Consider the following 9,734-nt stretch of genomic DNA (forward strand, 5'->3'; position numbering starts at 1 on the left):
GACCTTCTGTCAGTATTGACTATGGACAATTGTGAGACTGGCTCAGACTTGTTAGAGTCTGACAAAGAAAATGATATGCATTGAATGAAATGAAAAATGAATGAAATTGTTTTAATGCAAGACTTCACGATACACCATTAAAATTTGTAATTCTCAAAACCACATAGGTAGACTTTCCAGCCTCACCTGACCTAGCTTTTATTGCAGGGACATTGTCATTTACGTACATTGACTACTTTTTGGACTGTTGACATTATCAATATATTGAAATAAAAAATGTATTCAGCGTTAGTTTATGGGTATCACCTTGAAAAAGGATTGAAAACACTATTGTTTTAGTTTCAATATTTGTACATTAAAAGACAGCTTTCTGCTGATTAGCAAAAGAAAACAATCTTAACATTTAGTATTGTACAAGGGGCAGAAAGTTTTCACCCAGCAAACAAGCCAGGCACATTTCAAAAGAATAAAACCAATATTCAATATTTGATCAGGATATCATCTGCTAAAACATGTCAATCATTCCTTGCCCAAGAGTATAAAATATGTTTCCTCTAAGCGCCAAAAGTCAGCTTTCAAGTCTCAGGTAGGGCTCTCTCTTTACTTTATTTGATGAACATTTTAACGTGAAATGATTCATTCACAGTTAAAGTTTGGCACTAAAGTGTATATTGCTTTTTTTTCTGTCTATGGACATAATATCATGTAGCTAAAGTTTATATACATATTTACTCTGTTGACCCATTTCCATAGGATGATTTTTTTTGCTGTGGTTGTCACCTTGTTGGCTATAAGTCGGGAGGCAAGCAGTTCAAAGCGTAAGTCTTAAGTAGCACAGCAACAAATCAACCCTTGCAGTTCTTGGTCTCATCTCTGGTGGTTCCGCTTTTTTTCATCTCTGGATTTCAATTCTCCAATTTTCTAGATGTCTTTCTTGGTGCAGACAGTACAATGATTGCAAACCTGTCTTTAGTAGCCTAATAATGGTTCTTTGAATTCCAAACTGGATCACTTGAGGCTTCGGGAAATGTAACTGTCTCAGCGCATACTACATTTTGATTCTTCTTCACACAAAGAAAAATTATAATATATTCTTTGTGCAGATAACATTGCCTTGGGTGGAAAGGTTTCCCAGTCCTCTCCGTATGGCAATGCTGCTCCCGAAAGAGCCATTGATGGAAATCGTGCAAGCAATTGGCGACAGAATTCTTGCACTCACACACAGAAAGACATGAAACCATGGTGGAGACTGGACCTCCAGAAAAGATACAAAATCACCTCTGTCACTATTACAAACAGAAGAGATTGTTGTCATGAACGGATTAATGGAGCTGAGATCCGCATCGGAGACTCCCTCGATGACAATGGAAATGCTAATCCCCGGTAAGTGTGATGTCCTAATATACAGGTGCGTGGCAAAAACTTGATAGTATCCAGAGGGAAAGTCAGTTCATTTAAATAATTTGGTTCACAAAGTGAAACGTATGCGTGATATAAGTTTGTCCTGCACAAAGTGAAGATTCCAAGTCCTTTTTTGATTCATTGTTGATGGTTATGGTCTCAATTGCTACTAAAATCCACACAGCCTTGATTTCATACTTTAATCAAAAGGAAACACAACAAACTGCTGAAGACAGTCAAAATGGAAGTGCACTTTTTGGAAGGCCGGATTTTTCTGTATTCAAAATTGTTTTTACTGGTCACATGAAATACGATGTTGTGATTTTGTGAAATGTAAATTTATTATCATTATTTTTAAGTGCTTTGTTTTTCCGCCTCAATCATCAAACCTGAAATGTATAAAGGCTTGAAATTCTTCAATTTGTGTGCAGAGAACTGATTTACAAATGTAATTTTACAAATAAAACATTAAGTCATGCAAATTTTCCCTTAATGTTTAACTTTTGGCACCTGTTTGTCAAAGCTACAGTATAACCACATACAGATTGCATGCTTCCAGACACAAACACTTCATTATTAATTTTTTATCATGTTTCCTATAGATGTACTGTGATTAAATCAATCCCAGCTGGCCACTCCAAAACCTTTGCGTGCAACGGAATGGAAGGTCGCTATGTAAACGTTGTAATTCCGGGAAGAAGAGAATACCTGACCCTGTGCGAAGTTGAAGTAGAAGGGGAAGAGGCCAACGAAGATTCCAACGATAATGACTGCAGCTGATTCCGGAGCTTTCCACAAACCAACTTCTATTTCAGAGTTCAATTTCTGATAATGAACACATCAACTCTCTTTTTCTCTCATTATAAGCTTCAAGTACTGTCATTGTTAGAAGGAGCAGTTACGTAACATTAAGTGAATAAAATACTATAATTTATGTAATTCTAAAGCAGAGCTGTCCAAACTACGACCCGGGGGCCATTTGTGGCCCACTATCCAGACATTTGCGCCTGGCGGCATATTCTAATAGATTTTAACATGGTCCTCAATGGTATTTTTAGAAAAAGCAATTATACCATGAAGAAAAAGTCCTAATTTGCCTCAACCAAATCCTTAACATTTTATTTTCCCCATACAACAACATTATAGGGCCAGGGTGTAATTGTTTGCAATGTATGTGGCCTTTGAATGAAAACATTTGGACATCTATGCTTTAAAGCAACACTTACGAATTTTTAGTATTTGTTGATTATGTTGTCATCAATCGCAATTCCCATGAGAACCCGCAAATAATACTGTGAACACCCGATCTCTGGTACCCTGCACTCAGACTACAGCGGACCCCAGCCATACGAAATTAATTCGTTCGGGAGTTGACATCGTAAGGCAAAATAGTCGTATGGCTTAAAATTGAAACCCATGGTAATTAGCTAATGCGTGCGAAACCCCAGGTAAAAAAAATCAAAATGTTATACAGTATACGTATTAAAAACTTGAAACAAAATAGGATAGTTACTACTTAAATATGATAATATACATGCAAATAACATCATAAAGAAAAAGGAAAAAGAAAAAATATCTAAAGCAAAAATGAAATTTTATTTACCTTTGGAGCGATGTGTCTTAAGCTAGTTACGGCCAAATTCCCTAGCGATGGTAAAGATGAGTGTGTGTGTCTTTGTATTTCTTGATTATCTCCAACTGTGTTTCCATACTAATCATCTTCTTACTTCTCTCTTTAATATCACAAGCAATCTTGGGAACGATGTCTTACTAATTAAAGTTTGAATTAAGCACTAAAATGCACAATAAATACAGCATATCCACATCCTAGTGACACCATGACGCCGACCAATAGCAGACTCGGAACTTAGTGATGAAGACCAGCATCTTAGGGACGTTGTGATGGCGAACAATAGCAAACCAGCAACTTAGTGACAGCGACCAACAGCAGACCAGCATCTTAGGGACGTTTGCAGTGATGCATACAGTGATGTATGAGCATGGTGCGACTCGCACAGTCATACACGTGCACACTGACCGCCAAGTTTTAATTTTTTAATTGTTGTTGATGCCGTAATGTGGGAAAAAGGGGATGAAAAAAAAAGTTATATTCTACCTTGTAACGTGAAAAGAACATAAGCTCGGGCCACCATAACCCAGGGTCCGTTGTTTCCAATGACTGTGTAGAGGATAAATAGTAATGAGGTCATTAATCTACCGTTCATTCATTAATTTGTCATTAAAATATCATTCAAGTAATTGTCAAGTAAAAGTCAATGTTTTGTCAGATAAAGTATGAATTTGTTTTTATGAATTTTGAAGTTCCTGTGAGTCGCTTTCACATTCTTAAGAACATGGCATAATGTCCCCATACTCAAGTTGCAATCACATACTGTACATACAAACACTTTGTGATTCATGTCAAACTCTCAATGCAGTCATCGTGGCTTATAGACCTTCCATTAAATCATTTCAATGCATTCTTGTTTTGTTTTATTTATTTATTCTTTTTAATTAACTGTTCCAATTTCATAAAAAAATATTATTAATGTACGTTATCTCAATGTTGTATAGAAATTGAGCAGTGTAGCTTCAAGCATAGACATGTTAAAAAGTCTATGTCTAAATCTGTAAGGCTTCACAGCCTGTAATGCAGTTGGTGAACATAGCATGGATTTTGGTAAACTTGGCCTTCCATCCACTTGTCTCATGTTTGATTCACAGAGTGAAGAGATCAGATACCAAGGCAAATCTTCCCTCCAGCCAGGAGTGCTTCATTCTCCACCGAGCATTTAATCACCATTTCGGGTGCAGCCCACGCGGCCCGGTACCAGTTGATCCACGGACCGGTACCGGTCCGCGGACCGGGTAATGGGGACCGCTGATCCAAAACACAGAAGTAAATCAACTTCAAAATACAAGTTATAGGGTGGTCAACAAAAAGTATTAACTTAAACCCCATTAAGATGCTGTGGCACATCAACATAATGATTTATTTCAGACATCCATAAAAGCTAACTGAACTGCAGCAATTTAGAAGAAGAATGGTCCAAGATTGAGCCTGGAAGATGTGCCAAACTGATCTGCAACTATCTGAAGGGTATGGTTGAAGTTATTGTTCCCAATTGGGGAGCAACCAGATATTAAATGTGATGATTCAGTTTATGAATCCTCCCCTTTCAGACACTTTTTGAATGTTATCTCAATAATGATTTTTTTAAGTCTATAAACAAATGGTAGTTTTTAGTTTGGCAGACAGTGTTTTATTTCCAATATTTTGGAAAACATGATATTTTATCAGTTATTTTAATGTGAGAAATTTCAAAAGGTTCAGATACTTTTTCATGCCACTGTAAAAGATGTCAATCATACATTGGGCAAGAGGAAAAGAAAAAAAAAAAGAAAAAAAAAAGTTCTCCATCCAACCAAAACTGACATCAATTTATCTGAGAAAAATGTACAAGTTATATTATTTGAACACAATGTATAAACTAGTATTTTGGTCAAGATGAGTTAACAAGGTGAATGTAAAGAATGTTGACATAAAAAAAGAGATCTTTTTGCCAGTATCTGTACAAAAATGCAGGACAAATTGCTGGAATGCTCTGCTTGATGCATGGAGACAATCTGGTGGATTGTGAAGGGAAGATGCTGGGTTTTATACTAGGTGGCTGAGTAGTAGCAGCTGTAGATGTTCAGGGCTGATTGGCAGGAGGGTTGACCAGGTGTGATGAGTTGGGCAATGATTGGCTGAGCTGATAGCTTGTGACAAATATTAAACCACACCCTGGCTGAGCTACGAATAAATGGCAGGAGAACCCATCTTCACAACGTGTTAGACTGCGCTAACATCTTCACGCTTCTGCAGACCATCAATTGTTCTGACTCTTCTAGCCTCCTATCTTATTGATAACTCTGACACCAAGAGGCTCAAGTATGGCTACCTCTACGAAATGAACACTGTAACATGAATTTATTGATTCACAGATAAAGATTAATTGAATACTCATGTACAGGAAGTTCTTAGACATTGTGTAACTTGTCGCTCCATTTCCATAGGATGCATGTTTTAGCTGTGGTTGTCACCCTGTTGGCTATAGCTGAAGTGGCAAGCGGTTTGAAGGGTAAGTCTTAAATAGGACAGCAACAGATTAATTAACCCTTTTTTATACATTAGCTTCTCTCTGGTGGGTTCCCATTTATTTTTCGAGTCTTTCAGTTCACCAACTTTCCCAGATGTCTTACTTGGGGCAGAAAAGATGGTGACTGTAGATCCATTTTTAGTATCCTCACAATGATTCTGTTAATTCCATATCGTACTACTTGAGGTTTTGAGAAATGTAGCTCCTTCACTGCGATTTGTTTAGATTATTCTCACATAAAGTACAAAAAAAATAAAATACATACATTTTCCTTTTGTGCAGGTAACCTTGCCCAGGGTCAACATGTTTGCCAGTCATCTGTATTCATCCCGGGTTTTCCTGAGAGGGCCGTTGATGGAAATCGAGCAAGCAATTGGGAACAGAGGTCTTGCTCTCACACAGACAAAGAGTATAGACCATGGCTGAGAGTGAACCTCCAGACAAAATACAAAATAAGCTCTGTCACGATTACAAACAGAAAAGATTGTTGCCATACTCGAATTGATGGCGCTGAGATCCGCATTGGAGACTCACTCAATGACAATGGAAATCTAAATCCCCGGTAAGTGTCCTGCTACACAGGTGGGTGGCAAAAACATTGCAACACCCAGGGAAAGTCAATTCATTTAATTTGTTTAAAAAAAAAAAAAAAAAAATGAAACAAATGTAATGTTAGTTCACCATACACAAAATTAGCAATAACCACATACATATTTAGTGTTTTCATAAACTAGCCCTTCACTGATAAATATTTTTCTATGTCATTTCCTTTAGGTGTGCTCTGATTACATCGATCCCAGCTGGCCAGTCTAGAACCTATGAGTGCTTTGGAATGGAAGGGCGCTATGTAAACATTGTGATTCCGGATAGAGCAGAATATCTGACAGTGTGCGAAGTGGAGGTATATGGAGACTATGCCAATCATTACTGCAGCTGAGTCAGGAGCATCCGATAGGCCAACTTCTCTTTCAGGGTTACATTTCTGATCATGAATGCCCTATTGCTCTGTTTCTCTCAGTGACATTTCTATAAACGTACACAAAAGCTCCATGATGAGCTAATGGCTCATACTTGTGCACTGCAACTTATGTGTTGTTCATACCTTGTTTTTGACTTGATCTGGTACATATTTTTCTTATTGACATTCATTTGGGCATGAAAATCTCATTGTATGAAGCAACTTGTTTCTACATTGTCCACAAAACAAACACTTTGAATCCCTTAAGAGTGCTGGAAATATTTGTCTGGGGCATCTGAATTTATGAGAAAACATCTCCAGTTCCTGGCACGCTCCAGCAAAAACATGTTTAACATTGACAAAATAAAAAAAAAAATAAATAAAAACACCTGTTTGACAAAGTTATTTTAAAGTCAGAAAAAAAAGCATTGTCTGATTTCACATTGCTGAAAATGTATTGTCAGGGTAAAAAAATAAAGCTTGAAATAAATGTTCTATAAAGTTGAATCAATGTAACAAAGTAGAATAAATATGACATATAAAAGTAACCAAACATAAAAATAATGCAGAATAAATCAACTGTAATGCAAATTGACAAAAATAGAAGTGGGTGCACTCATGCATATCCAATCCAGCATTAGCGTTATTTAGATTTGAGCATCAAAAGCTACTTACTAATCCACCTGGAACAGAATCATGATAAATGCCTCCTGTTTGGGATCGCGCCAAGGGCGAAAGGTGGGCCGGTGATGATCCTTGACTGTCTGGGTAGCCTCCCTTTTTCTTTTTCATCTCAAAACTTTTCATTTATTCAGTTGTTGCCACTTTTGTCATAACACTAATAGCGCCTGGACATTTGAATCAAGATCGCTCTGTAACAAATGGAGAAAGGTGAACATGAAGCATGTCGTAAAGCAGCCAGCACATTTGCAATTTTTATTTTTTTGCGGCAGGGTTTTTGCCATCATGGACAAAGTTGCTTGTCAGTATAAACAATGCTGATATCCTAAGTCTATGATCAAAGTGGCATACAAAAAGATTTAAGTTGCTATTTCATCAAATATGTGATGAAAATATTTTATGATGGTTGAAAGGTTCCTCAGTATTACTTTAACAAATTGACTGTGAAAAAAGCCAAATTAAGCATTCTTCAAACATTGCATCATGCCCCAATGCACATTTTGCCAGCAAATACTTATACATACTTTGTAATTAAGAAGTAAAAATCTCAATGCAATGATTGTGGCCTCTAGTTTTTCCATTGAATGTTTTTAATGCTTTATTGATTTCTTGTCTCTATTTATGTATTTATTTGCATAATATAGTTATTTATTAATGTTGAAATGAACTAAAGCATCATACCATCAAACATGTTCAAAAGGCTATTTGTAAGGTTTCACAGCCTATACTGCTTATGGTGCACATTGTATGGATTTTGGTAAAGAGGACCTTCTATCACTTGTCTCATTTTTGGTACACATAGTGAAGAGATGAGACACCAAGGGAAATCTTTCCCCCAGCAGTTAGTCCTTCATGGTCCACCTAACATTTAAATCGCCATCCTGAAGACCTGACTGAAAACAAAACAAAAAGAAAAATGCAATAAATACCATTTTGTCAAAACCACAGAAATATTTTAGGTTTGACCTATTGAGACTAAATAGCACCAAATAACCATACAGCTTATGGTTCAAATACCTGCATATGGAGACATTTCCAGTGTTCACTCAATAGAAGGACATGCATAGCACACACTTACCAAGCCATCAGTGCAAGGTCAAGCCTGACAGCAGGCAGATGAAGAGCCACTTAGGGGACCTGTCTCCTCTCTACTTCCCAGACCTCTCTATGAGAGCTCTTTACTCAACATTTCAATGGTGAATAAACAAGAAAGTTATGGCTGTACTCAATGTCACGTTGAAAATAAATATTGTGTTGAACACTGAGTACAGTAGATCATGTTAATGTAGTGATGTAAGAGGATAATTAAGAATGAATACGGTTCTTCTCTGGTTGCTGCTTAAGGAACTTTCACAAAAAGTGTGGGGGGATAATGACAGTTTAACCATCGAGACTGAAGGGATTAAGACTGCCCTCACCCTAAAAAAAAGTTTCCATTCTCTTTTGGTCTCACCATTTGGTTTAATACAAATCCATAAACATTACATGAAAACAAGTAGGAACATTACATCCAAAAATTACATACAAAGTAACATCCTGAGATGGATTTAAATGGGTGGATTCTGCTCCTTTGTTCCTACATTTTTTTATTGATTTGATTTTAATGATGCTGGAGGAGGGAAGCTTCATCTACTCTACAGCAAGCATTCGATTCAGAGTTAGATGTACTATGCTTTCGTCCATCAATGCTTTCATACAATCTTATAGTGTGCCTGCATGACCTTTATGCAACATTACTTTCTAACAACAGGCACTATAAATTTATATTTACGATATCACAACTTGTCTTTGCTTCATAATTGGGCATCCCAGCCAGAGTTAGTAGAGCCTAGGGGGTCATTTGATAGAGTAATGACAGCAACATGTCATTGTGTTGGGGTCATTGTTTCTCGACTCCATCAGTCAGCCTTTAAGCTTGGACAAATTCTAGTTTTCACTACGGTCAAAATTGAAGCTCGTTGTCTGGGCATAGTTTGGATTTATTTTTGGTGAAGCACAGTCGTTAAACTCCAAGTGGCATACTATTTCCTTTTTAAAATGGCCATCAAAATCTCTCAGATTTTTCTTATTCATGTCGGTAATTCCATTCAAGGGTACTGTATCAAATGGACTGTTTTGGTTGTCTAAGATATGTTCTCAAATCACAAATATTACACGTACATTATATATTGTATATCTTCCCTGTGATGTTAACGTGCTTGTAGGTTTTTACCATATAAGGTTAGCAATATGTAGCAAACTGTATTGAATATTATGGTATCATGTAATGTCAACTCACTTTACCTTCTATTAATTAATTTAAAGATTGTGAGTATGTTTTAATGACAATAGCTGTAATGTCCTTTTGCCATTATGCAAGATAAATGCCTCCCCCGATGGTGGTACTTTATTGTCTTTTGTGTGAACCATTCTTTGGAAAGGCCATTAATTTATAGTAAGCCCAAGACAATGGTCTCTATGATACTAATATATGCATTGTGGCTTCCGTGTACAGATTTATTTAGTGCTTTCAGGGAGCACTTATTCTGTTGTCCAATGATTTCCCTTTCCCT

The 9,734-nt window shown here is 36.8% G+C and overlaps 2 protein-coding genes across 2 annotated transcripts; both read left to right on the forward strand.

The window, feature by feature from the left end:
• The first annotated feature begins 715 nt into the window (after positions 1-715).
• LOC148425605 (fucolectin-like) lies at positions 716-3,881 on the forward strand. Its single transcript, XM_088410821.1, has 3 exons — positions 716-818; positions 1,104-1,383; positions 2,004-3,881. Exons 1-3 carry the CDS (start codon positions 755-757, stop codon positions 2,179-2,181), a joined length of 522 nt encoding a protein of 173 aa, XP_088266947.1. The 5' UTR covers positions 716-754; the 3' UTR covers positions 2,182-3,881.
• A 588-nt stretch (positions 3,882-4,469) lies between these two features.
• Positions 4,470-7,681, forward strand: LOC148425606 (fucolectin-like). The gene is made up of 5 exons (XM_088409484.1): positions 4,470-4,501; positions 5,270-5,335; positions 5,461-5,525; positions 5,826-6,105; positions 6,318-7,681. Exons 1-5 carry the CDS (start codon positions 4,470-4,472, stop codon positions 6,478-6,480), a joined length of 606 nt encoding a protein of 201 aa, XP_088265610.1. The 3' UTR covers positions 6,481-7,681.
• Positions 7,682-9,734: the final 2,053 nt, after the last annotated feature.

The sequence above is a fragment of the Hippichthys cyanospilos genome, chromosome 3 (assembly GCF_059441005.1).
Source record: "Hippichthys cyanospilos isolate Australia breed blue-spotted pipefish chromosome 3, RoL_Hcya_1.0, whole genome shotgun sequence".
In the NCBI taxonomy this organism is placed as follows: domain Eukaryota; kingdom Metazoa; phylum Chordata; class Actinopteri; order Syngnathiformes; family Syngnathidae; genus Hippichthys; species Hippichthys cyanospilos.

Coding starts and splice junctions, on each gene's coding strand:
- LOC148425605 (XM_088410821.1), top strand. CDS start 755: ATGATTTTTTTTGCTGTGGTTGTCACCTTGTTGGCTATAAGTCGGGAG. Junction 819..1,103: donor GGAGGCAAGCAGTTCAAAGC/GTAAGTCTTAAG, acceptor TTCTTTGTGCAG/ATAACATTGCCTTGGGTGGA. Junction 1,384..2,003: donor AATGGAAATGCTAATCCCCG/GTAAGTGTGATG, acceptor TGTTTCCTATAG/ATGTACTGTGATTAAATCAA.
- LOC148425606 (XM_088409484.1), top strand. CDS start 4,470: ATGTGCCAAACTGATCTGCAACTATCTGAAGG. Junction 4,502..5,269: donor GATCTGCAACTATCTGAAGG/GTATGGTTGAAG, acceptor ACGCTTCTGCAG/ACCATCAATTGTTCTGACTC. Junction 5,336..5,460: donor TCTGACACCAAGAGGCTCAA/GTATGGCTACCT, acceptor CCATTTCCATAG/GATGCATGTTTTAGCTGTGG.